Source organism: Lepidochelys kempii, chromosome 7 (assembly GCF_965140285.1).
Source record: "Lepidochelys kempii isolate rLepKem1 chromosome 7, rLepKem1.hap1, whole genome shotgun sequence".
NCBI lineage: Eukaryota > Metazoa > Chordata > Testudines > Cheloniidae > Lepidochelys > Lepidochelys kempii.
Genome location: NC_136386.1, coordinates 109,517,080 through 109,529,237, shown reverse-complemented (window position 1 = coordinate 109,529,237; position 12,158 = coordinate 109,517,080). Strand labels below are relative to the sequence as shown.

Below are 12,158 nucleotides of genomic sequence, written 5' to 3'. Positions count from 1 at the left end.
ATCATGGTCCCTGGCTCCACTATTCACTGGTCCACGTGGAGGGGACTGAAGAATCCCCATCTCCTTTTATAATTTGGAGGATTATAATAAAGATACAGGAGTGACCCCTTAGCTAAAATTGCGACAAGTGAATTAAACACACGCATATGCATATGCACTCCCCCTTCTAACAAAGTTTTTTTGCATCTAGCAAAGAATTTTTTTAAAACAGATAAAATTAAAAGTATAAGACATTTTTTAAAATCTTATTTAAGTTTTTTCTTGATCTAGATATGAAATATTCCTTCTATTCATATTCTTGAGTGAAGTCCAATGCATAAACTATTTTTGATAAGATCACATGCAATTTTTGTTTTTAGTTATTTATTACAAAAATATACATCTTGGAGCTCTAACAGGTTCCCACAGAATTATTATAATCTTCTGCATAGGTATCAAAGAGCTTAAAAACTCCACAGGCAGGAATTTAGAAAAATCAATAAAACCAATAGTTACAGTTCAATGAGTTTAGAACTTCTGCAAAAATACTTGCGAACCGTAAGCTTTGCAAACAATCATTTGGTGCAACTGATGCTCCGAATTCCATTATCGTTATGGCTAATTATACTTCCGAGACCGTATGGTGGGGTTTTTAGCTTTTTTTGTTTGTGTGGTTTCTCCCACTTGACTTCAAGAAGCCATTGTAGGCCTAGAGAACTCATGCAACCTAAAGAGAGAAATCACCTTTTCCATAATGCACCCAAACTACCAGGCCAACGTACAACAAGCCTATGAGCTGGCCAAACTCGCAATACATTTAAAAAGTTACACAAAAGTTGATTTTTTTGCTGTCGATACAAAAAAATATCAATCTTTCTGCTATGAAGACACTGGCAAGGCAGAAAAATAGCAAACAACTCTCAATTTAAGTGCATTGCTTTTCTTATTTTCCTAGATTTGATTGTAAGTGTGATACCAGCAGCAAAAGCAACAATGAATACTATATTCCGTAAGTCATTAAAGTTGCACTTATCTCTTTCCACTTTCAGTTAACATCTCAATGTGCATGGACATAGTCTATTCAAAAAAAAGAATGTTCTAAACTTACCATATATATGAAAAGAGGCACAATGCTCTGCAATGCTCCCATATATTGTCCAAGAGCTATGTTAAATCTTTCAATATACAGATCTGGAGGGCTGGCCTGCAAGAAACAGTAAAAGGGAAGGAGTAATTTTAACACAAAGGAAAACACAAATGTAGGACACCATGGACTAAACTTTCAACTCAAAACTCCCAAGGCTATAAAGGATGCGACACTTAGTCCAAGAGGAGCAAGTCACATATTAATCCAGAATTCCTATTTCCAATTAGAATTAGAACAACCTCCACCAAGACACCCAGCAAAAACTTAGGCTACAACACCCAGTTCCCCCCCAGAAATCTGTCATTACTCTGACAAATATGTCCAATGATACCACCAGCATGCCTGTAGCATAAACCAGTATTTAGCACAACCAAGTATATACATTTAACTAAGCATCCAAACATTCTTTTGAAAGGTTTAGTCTGTCAGGGCTAGATCCTGACAATGAATCTGTATGGGTATTGAAGTGTGCCTGCATGTTTCCATTTTTAGGATCTACCTCTTAGACATTATGGTGACATTAAGCCACTGCTCGGCATATAAGAAACTGTGTCTCTGGGTTTTGCTGAGTTTTTCAGCGTGAGGGAAGTATGATCAGACATTTAGTTGGAGGTGATGTGAGGCATAATGCCTTATGAAGCTCCTAGGGCAGAAGCAACAGCACCACTCTTAAGGGGTTTGCTACTCTCCAAGGCCAGTCAAGTTTGCTATTAAACTTTAACAGGGAACGTGCCTTCCCCTGCCCCATCTCCTTCCCACAGTGCGAGTAGGAGCAGGTAGTTCTTATGCTCAGACAAATGTGAAGACTGCAACAGTGGTTGAACCCTGTGCAGTGGCAGTGAGAGAGATGCACATTTCTCAAGCGGGTCTGCCACACTGACTCTTAATGCTCATTCAGAATGGTTCGCATTATATTAATTCCCGTGGGTAGGTGTGCGGTTATTTAGCTACACCTGAAATATTGCCTCATCTTCACAAGCCAGAATTCTTATCTTCTAGGTGATTTCACTGTTACCAGTATTTTCATAAAGACATACTAACACTACTTCTAATATGTTCAAAACCAATCATTCCATACAAGGCAAGGTTTTCCAGCAATCTTTTTTTTCTTAATATAGCTAGTAAATTCGTAAAAAGTGTTAATTTTCACAGTCGGAACCCAGTTACATGGAAACAGAAGTAAAGACATTAAAAAGGCAAATCAAAAGCCACAAAAGAATAAAAGAGATTTTTTGGATACATTGTAATAAAAGTGACAGAGTTATATAGGATCAAATTGAACAAGTGTAACAAATGTATGATTAAAAACAGATTATGGGACCAATTCTCAGGCCCAGCCAACCCACTCTTGGAACAAAATGCAAATGAGGAGAGGGTATGTAGAGGTGGCTATGAGCTCGGAAGACTCCTTTTTCATACACAGTGTTTAGAAGACATTTATGCACAAAAACATATTTGCTGAAAGTAGTGTGCCATCAAATCTCATTTTCCAAGCAGACAGTATTGCTGCTTCCTCTAAAATATGTTCCCTTCCACTTCTCCACCCCAAACTATGGTCTCCAAGGTACATTTTTGTGTCTGTCTGTGCTATTTTATTATTGAGATCATTTCCAGTTTTTAAAGATTTGTTGTAACCTAAGTAAAGTTTTTTAAAAGGAAACTTCCACTTCAAAGGATGTGTCAAACAGGAGACAATCTCACACTGGACATCTCTATCCTTATCTGGCCATGCGAAGTTCACATAAGACTTTCATAAAAAAGAGAGAAAAGTCAAAGACATAATAAATTGTTTTACCATATTTGAACACTCTGCCCAATACATTATATCTGATCTCCCATTAATGTGTGTCCTGGAGTTTTATTTAATGCTTATTTCTCCCACAAAGATTAAAATATACCTTAATTTCACCTAATGAAACAGTCATATAGGGCTCTAAGAATTCCCATGACGAATACTGACTACAACCCAAGTGTCATAAAACTCCACCTGATTATGGTGTCTCTGGAGTTCCTCTGATACAATGAATACACAAAAATGAGCAGAGTAAAGAACTGTGACCATCATCTCCTTATAATAAAGGAAGAAACTGTTGTGTTAGGTACTGATCCAAAGCCCTAAAGCACATCTAATTTTAAGTACAAAGAAGGCCAATTGACTTCAGTGGGAATATTTATGTGCTTGAATATGTACGTGTTTAAGGTTTTGTTGGATAGGAGCCTTAAGTTTCCTTAACTTGCATAGTAACTGCCAGCGTCAAATAATTAATGCCGAGTAAATTAACGAAGCCAAGCTGCCTATCTTCATTTTTATTCTTCTGGTATTTCACATTGGCCCTTATACAGTTGATGGCAGCCAGTGTCTGACAGTAACAACAAGGAGTCTGGTGGCACCTTAAAGACTTACAGATTTATTTGGGCATAAGCTTTCGTGGGTGTCTGACAGTAAAGCACTGAACAGCTAAATCCCATTCACCTCCAAAAAGCTATCTTTAAAGTGACAATATTTCACTCTCTTTATCAAACAATATCCCCCCTCCTTTCCCCTGTAAACTACTGTAAACAAAAAAAATCACTATGAAGAGTATTTCATAATTTTAAAAGCATTTCCTCCCCACAGTGATTCACAACAATTCTTTAGGTACCTAAAAGGAAGTCCATAGCCTCATTAAATTTTTCCCTCCTTTCCTTAAATTTTCAGTTCAATGGTATTTTACTGTAGGGTTGTTCCTAACTGTTGGACTGCAATGAGCTACTTGTTTCAAAGTAAGGACTCTACGCAGTAAGTCCTTCTTCACACGAATAGCCCCAACGACTCTAGTGGGACTATTTGTCTAAATAACTGCATAGACTTTGCAAATTAAGAAGAAGAAATGGATCTTGGACTTATTCAGACAGTCAAGTAATCAGACTTCATTAAAATGATTCTCTACAGGGGCTCTAGTAGAAATGTCACTTCTATTTTAAATCCCTATTTTCAGTCGGTTATAACTATCATAAAAGATACTGTCTGCTCTGGCTGAAATTTCTCATTCTTGGTCTCAGTCCAGAAGCAAATTATTATTGAAAATATTAACAAAAAAATCCATTCAGCCATTTAAATCATGGAAGAAATAGTGAAGTACGACAACTACCTTTTTACAGCTAGGTGAGGCAATTATGAAAGACTTTAAACTCTGATTGCCCTTTAACTAATGAACTGTAATAGAAGAAACATGCTAAATAGAAAAGTGAGATACTGAGAAAAAAAAGTTAAAGATTTCACACAAATATCTGTATGCAAGGGAAATGAAAAACCATGCAAAATATCTACCGAAATTGTTTCAACTGCTTGGGTAAGATCATTACAGGAAAGTTGAAAAATATCAAGAACCAGGAAAAAAAAAATATTTGAAACCTCCAGACCATTCAGGATAAAGGAAAGACTGAGTACACCACTAAAGAATGTGAACATGGCTCCTGCCTCCTCTTGTTTTGTTAAAAGGCTTTTGGACAGCTGGGGTTTGTTTATGGAATAATTGGTCTTCGTTTTTGTTCATTTTTCTTAACAGAAAGGTACTTAATGATTCTGCATTCTCAGTTCCACTGACTCACGGGTAGTTTCTTTGCCACAAGGCATTTCCTCTCTCCCTAGATCCGTGCCCTGTCCACACTGTCTACAGTGTGACTGGCTGTGGGTAGAGATTCACAAATTATTTGTGCAAAACCAAGGCCGTAAAAGTGTAGCAAAGACATCTGGAAGTGTTGCATCAGAGGTTTTGAACTCTCCCCAGACAATAAGTCTGGGCATTCAATTACAATGGAAGTCTTTCCCTCTTGGGAGCTTTCATATTTTTTGGAGGCTACAGTTTGCCAGGATGCACACCTTGGATTTGCCTCTGGATGTAACCAGTGGAGGTACTTGAGCTAGAACTCCCTTGTTTTAAGAAGAGAGGACTACTGGAAAGTCATTATCTATGAGCGTCTCTCAAGTTTGGAATTCACTCCCTTCACTTGAAATAACCTAACTTTGTTCAGAGCATATTGGAAATTAATCTATTTTCTTAGGGATTAAATAGCTATAGGCTGGTATACTTGAAGAAGGTGAGGTATTTTTACGTTAACTTGCTTTGGGTGGGTATTTTAAGAGAAAGGAGAAGATTAAGCTGCTGATTTTGTATATGTATTATGTAAATTTTTGTCAAAGCCATCTAGAGTATAGAATAGCAATCTTTTTTAAAATTATTTATCAATCAAAATAAGATTCATTACAGGGTGGACATTTCACATTTTCATCTACAGATACAAAAAGTCTTTTCCTCTTCCTTCTGCAATAAAACTGTTGGCAACTGTGCCGCTTTAGGCTGTCATCTTTATCACCCAACTGAATAGCAATAACCATGCTGCTAATTCAATAGTATGATATCCAGCACAGATGTGCCCCATTTTTTGTTGCAGAGCACTTGCAGATCAATATTCTTTATTCATATGCGGAGGAAGAAAGATACAACTCTCTGACCCTCAGTATCTAATACTTCATAAAAAAAAATCACTAATCTAATTCATTCAAGTAAAAAACTGTTACTAACCTTGCATAACTGTTGTTCTTCTAGCATGGAATGGACATGAGCAACACATCTTGGTGTGCGCGCATTGCGTGCACTGTTACCAGAAATTTTTCCCTTAGTGGTATCCGCAGGGCCAGCTCCAGTGCACCTCTGGAGTCACACGCATATGCGCCGATGTAAGGGGCCTCGCAGCCTCTCAGTTCCTTCTTGCCAGTAACTCCAACAGAGGGGTAGGATCGTGGGTCATGGAATGGACATGAGCAATGCATCTCGAAGAACAACCGTTTTTTCTTTTTAGAGTTCTTGCTCACGTCCATTCCACGCTAGGTGATTCACAAGCAAGACCCCTGGAGGTGGGCTCCGAGTTCATGGATGTGAAGTAAAATCCCTTCCCTCTCGAGTCCCGGGAAACTTCCTCTACAGCCCCCACACGTAGGAGGAATTGCACCTCTGGGCAAGGAGTTGCTCGTGAGAAAGGTCCCTGAAGAGGGACGGGATGGTGGGTGGGAGGGAGGGAGGGGTGCATAAAAACTAGAGGGTGTAACGAACTGTTACTGTACTCAGGATCCAACGGTCCAATGTTAAATAGGACCATGCCGGACAGAAAGGCGACAAATGGTCCAAAAACAAAGGAGGGAGCTGCTCGGTTCGAAGAGCTAGTATCGCCTGGAGCATGTCCACTTGGCGCTCCATAACGTTTAAGAGCCGCTCTGTAGCTTCTTTCTGGTGTGCCGCGTTCTCCTTTCGGTCCCTCTTCTCACTGTCCAGCCACTCCTTCAATTCCTGTTTCTTGGCGGCAGAGTGTATCATAACCTCACGCAGAAAATCCTCCTTAGTTGCTCTTGGCCGCTTTCTAATTCTGCGCAGCCATTCTTCCGCCGATAAAGAGGGAGGCTGGGCTCCCAAGGTCATCTCTGTGAAGTTTAAATGCAACATTTTACAGAAGCAGTATTGTTTGCAACACAGACAACACTGATTCAGTGCTTTAAAACACAGCCAGTACTCACACACCTTTCACTAACTGGCTGACCCCAGGCAAGCACACATGAGCCATAAGATCCGCAAAATGGTGAGTAGCCACAGGGGCAGGGTAAATCACTCTTCCCGGAACCTGCTGGTGTGCTCTTGGGGAGAGCCAGCACTGTAGTGGGGACCTAATGATCATTCCCCATCTTGGAGCAAAGTGGCAAGGGAAAATTACCATTAATGGGGCAAGAAACAACACAACTCTGCCAAGGAACCTGCGGCAGCAGATTGCCCAGTATCTCCACGAGAGTTTCCTGGAGATCTCTGAGGGACATTCCCACGAAGTGAGGGAGTCTATCAACAGCCTGTTCCGCCGCTCAGACTAGGCATGCAGTGGGAGACAAGCCTGCTTTCTGCAACCCTCCTGCCCCCGACAACTCGCTTCAGCGATTCCCAAAATCAGATCCACTTATTAGGGGCCTCCTCTCCTGTTTGCGCTTCGCCAAGATCCAACTGCCGTGACTGGCTAGGTTCCTCCAGGGTAGAAAAGAGCTCCTGGCTGCATGCATCTCTGGCCTCTGAGTCATCCTCTGCCTCTGGGTCCCCCTCCCCCTTTTCGTCCAAGATTTCCTCCTCCTGACTCAATCCACTCTCGACTGGCATGCAAGCCAACAAAGTATCCACAGGGGCCTTCACAGTAGAGGTGAGGTTGCCACTGAGTATTGCGTCCAGCTCTTTGTAGAACCAGCAGCTCGTGGGCGCAGCACTGGAGCAGCAGTTTGCCTCCCACACCTTGTGGTATGCTTTCCACAGCTCCTTCACTTTTACCCTACACTGCAATGTGTCTGGTCATGGCCCCTTTCTGTCATGCATCGTGAAATCTGTCCGTAGATATCATAATTCCTATGGCTGGAGCGCAGCTGGGACTGCACAGCATCCTCTCCCCTGAGGGCAGGGCACTAGAGTTCAAACCAATGACCAGAGAGGTGAGAACAGGCATTGTGGGACAGCTCCCGGAGGCCTATCGCAGCGCTGCAATCGACCAGGGTGTCTACACTGGCACCATAGCGCTGTAACCCCAGCGCAGAAAGCTGTACGCCTCTCGTCAGGGTGGGTTTTTTTAGAGCGCTGCATCTGCGCCGTTTCTGCGCACTAATTGGTTTGGCAGTGTGTACACCCCGGGAGTTAGATGCTTAGCAGAAAGATGCTTTACTGAGCATAAACTTGCCAGTGTAGACAAGGCCTTAGCCAGAGATCCTCAAAAGCTATTTAGACACCTACCTCCCGCTAATTTTAATTGATTTTCAATGGCGTTAATGATTAAACCCGTTTTCATGGATTGAAAAGACTGGTTTGGGGCAGCGTATGGAGACTTGTTCTGAAATTGTGGTAGGGATGGAGCATAGACGCTTTGAAAGCAGAAGACATACAACAGCTAAAATTTCATTGGCATAATTCTGTGCTATTGTTGGATCATATTAAAGAAGTTCTGTATTAAAATCACAAATGAGTTTGATTCCCCAGAGTTTAAATTACTAATTAAGAAGTCTCTTGGTTTTTGGTACTGTTTCTCTCCCTCTCTAACAACAGAAACAGCACCCAGAGACTCCCCGCCCTTTTGTTGTATTAACAATTGTGATTAAAATAGAGATAGAGGATGTATGTGGATGGATGCTTGGTGTGGATAATAACTGAATGATCAGGGAGGTGCCAGCCTAAGAATCCAGTGTCCATCGGCTGAAGAAGGCGTCAAGTGGAAATAACCAGAGCGCCCCCCCCCACCCCCTCCCGGAGTGCAGACTGGAATCCACCCAACAGCCTCAAGAATGGGAGAACCAAAGAACAAGATAACATCTTGGAGCCGTCAGGAATGTGCTATCTGCTGATTGATTCAGCAACAGCATGATGAAGCAATTCCCATAGACTGGCATAGGAAGAAATTCCTATAAAAATAGACTCTAAAAAGTGAGAACTTTGGGGTCTGATTCTGCAAACCAACTTCCAGGAGCATCAGATGAGCATCTGACAAGGCCCTGCTCCCTCCTCATGTCCAGGCCACCTGGCCAGTGGCTTGGCATGAGCAACTCTAAGGCTGGTAACTATGATAACATCCTTGCAGAACCTGTGTGTGTGTGTGTGTGTGTGTGTGTTTGTATGAATGAATGTGTGACTAAATATGAGATTGAATGGAATGTTATAGCTATAACTAACTGCTTACTATGATTCTTTCTGTATTCACAATAAATGTGGTATTTTGCCTTTTTCCCTTTAATAAGATCCTGCTGGTTTTTATTTTATTGGTACAACACTATGCCAGGTTTGGTTTCCTAGCACTAAAAGTAATTCTGACCATTTTTAGAAATGTATACAGCTGTAACTGAAATGATAGAAGCAATGACCTTTTCATATGAACATTACGTAGTCATACTATTTTGAGATGGTTTTGTTGCACTTTAGAATTTTAAAGGTCCAATATTTGCAGAAAGAAAGTTCTTTAACTAAATTTTATAATTTAATAATCAGTGTCCGACTCCACACAAACACTAACAATACATTATTTGGTAGTTTTAAGAATTTAGCTTCTTATTTATATGGCTCTTCATTAAACTGAGATACTAAATGGACATTCAAAGTAAGAGGAATGCCTAGAGTGTTTCCAAGTTTGACAGCTAGTTGCTTGACAGACATGTCATGGCTAAAGATGTTTGCACACTTACCACAGGGAAACAGTTAACTGCTAGAATACCACACATCTATTTCCATGCAGTTTTAAAACCTGGTGCAAGCCATTAGAGCAACATGATAAAACATTACCAAAAAATTACTAAATAAACCCATTTTGATAAGAAGTAGGGGTGATTCTGTGTTACAGAGAATCATGATAAAAAGTAATGACCATCATAACTGCAAATTAGTGAGTTTAAAGTGAGATGTTCATATTTAATACAATTTTGACTACTTATTTGAAAAAGGAAAGCGTAACAAATAATGCCCCAACTAGAGCAACTTATGTAAGTGCAATACCAGGAATGATCACTTCTCTCACTGTCACGGTCTAATTAGACACATCCACAAGTGCAATAAATAATTTTTGCTGTTTTTCACATTGGGAAAATTAATCTGTCAAGCCTCTACAACAGAAATAGATGTCTTGTTTATTTTTTTATCATGGCCACGACCATTACAGATTACACTTTTTCCAACAAAATATCCACTGAAAATTATACGATTTTATTTAGTGCTTTCAGCTTTTTGGGACTAAGTCCTTCAGAAAACTGAACCTAGGGCTGCCATGCCAAAGGAACCCCACAAGCCTTCTGCCTAGATAGCCAGGAGGGAAATCTCTATTAATGCCTAACGAATGCCGAAGTAGCCATTTTTAGGCTGCCTCATTTCTGAAATTCTGCTCAGCCCACTCACCACACACATGGCAATCTGGCTCTTCAGAAAAGGGTTCAATAAGCATACCCCAATTTTACTGAGGCACACAGTCACCTTCTCTGCCTATTTGCTGGATGGGAGAGGGGATGAGACAAAGAAATCCTTGTTCAAAAAGTCTCTTCACAGATGCAACAGAGAGGACCCGAAAGAGAAGGGCCATTCAACAGACCCACTCACTCTAATAAATGGTGATCAGAGAGGTGAGAATGGCAGTATAAGAAGCCAGGAAGCCATCCCCTGCTCAACTCTCTCCTCCCAATACATCAATATTAAGAAATATTATTTGAATTTCCAAAACGTAGGCACTTTCCACAAACAGGAGGACAGTTCCTGCCTTATAAAGTTTATGATCTATGACAACAAGTGACACATACATTACATATTTTAATTAAATATACATTGGCTTCTGTTTGTGGTTTGGGCTGCTCACCAGCCCACCCTACTACTGATATCCAAGAATATACTCTTTCAAGCTAAGCAATATTTTCCTATTCTGTTTGTCAACTTTTCAGTGCCACCTAAAGAAGCGTTATTCAGCCCTGTAGATTCATTTTACATCCACCCTTTACACTGTAGTTTCTCCAGCAAAGAATGTATTAAGTAGGCCTGGCAACCAATTTGGAACAGAGGAGGCGGTAGCCAATGAATACAGAAGCAATACATTATACTTTGTATGTTTTGTAACTTTAATGGGGGTGTAGAAGCGGCTGTGATCCATTAATGTTAAGAAGAAAAGTTAATTGGTCTTTTTTTTTAGTTTGCAATTAATATAGCAGTATTCTTTCTAGACAGAACTGCTGCTTGTGTCAAAATTAAAATATAGCCCTCTGCAAAGTCGAAGCTACAGTGCAAAGAAGAAAACTTTTATTTGCATTCTACTGCCACCTACAGTACAAGTTATAAATCTCAAATCGATAACCATGAGTAATATTGGACATTAGGACAGCTAAAGATTCTAAATCTATAAACACCATTTGCTCTTGCTTTTTTAGGGCTCTATTCAACCCCTCTGAAATCATTAAGTCTTTCTATTGACTTCAGTGGAAGTTCCTTAATGCAGTGTTCAAAAGAATACGTACATGGGACAAATATTCTCTAGTCTAGAAAGAATAGTGTCAAGTAAAAGTATCAGAGTAGCAGCCGTGCTAGTCTGTATTCGCAAAAAGAAAAGGAGTACTTGCGGCACCTTAGAGACTAACAAATTTATTAGAGCTCACGAAAACTTATGCTCTAATAAATTTGTAAGTAAAAGTATCTCTGTGATGAACCCACTACAGACAGAGGATAGGTTTTAATAAGACTAGAAACCAGCAAGACTAAAAAGCCTGTCTAGAGATATCAAATGCTCAAGCATTATGTTCAGATATTTGACAATTCTACAACTTCTTTGGTTCAGTGTTCCCACTAGGAAATTTCAGCGTGAGGATAACCAGATTATTCTGACATACTGGTTGTACACAGATGCTCTGTAATGCAGCTGTTACACAACCGCTGCTAAGTACTCTGCTTGCTGAGGAGATGACATTTTGCATGCCTGCCATTGCAATTTTTATCACCCACTCTCTTTTGACACAAAATTATAATACCATCACCTTGTACTAGACCCCATCTTCTGTATCCATTCCTATTAAATCATACCAGTTAGGTAAGTGTTTGTCTGCTCAACTACAGCACTGTAGAACGGCTACCGTGTTGTGGGCCACACATGTGAAATATGCACTGAAATACTACATGTTTTAAGAATTTTTAAGTGCTAGAGAGTAATAGGTAGCTTCCAGACTACAATCTGTCCTGCTCTGATTTAAATGATATGTAGTTCTTTAAAAACTTTAAATACCCCCCTTTTATAGAAAATGTAAATGTGTTCTCTTCAGTCAGGCATGGAAAATGTTTTCTAATCATAGTAGATTAAAAAAGAGACATGGGAACCATAGGACAACTTAAAAAATTTTGTCGGTGTAAAAAGGAAGATAAATTCCTGACATGGAGTCCTCTAGCTAGAACAAAGTCAATTGCTTAAAAATATTAAGACTTTTTTTTCCTTGCATTAATCCCATTAAATGGGGTCCACTCTACGAGTC

General features: G+C 40.0%; 1 protein-coding gene across 2 annotated transcripts in view; it reads right to left on the bottom strand.

The window, feature by feature from the left end:
• CACUL1 (CDK2 associated cullin domain 1) overlaps positions 1 to 12,158 on the bottom strand; it is a 92,044-nt gene that overhangs the window by 45,905 nt on the left and 33,981 nt on the right. For both annotated transcript variants that reach the window (XM_073354238.2, XM_073354239.2), the window contains exon 4: positions 1,088 to 1,183. In XM_073354238.2, coding sequence (XP_073210339.1) covers positions 1,088 to 1,183 — 96 coding nt within the window. The remainder of the gene's footprint in view (positions 1 to 1,087; positions 1,184 to 12,158) is intronic.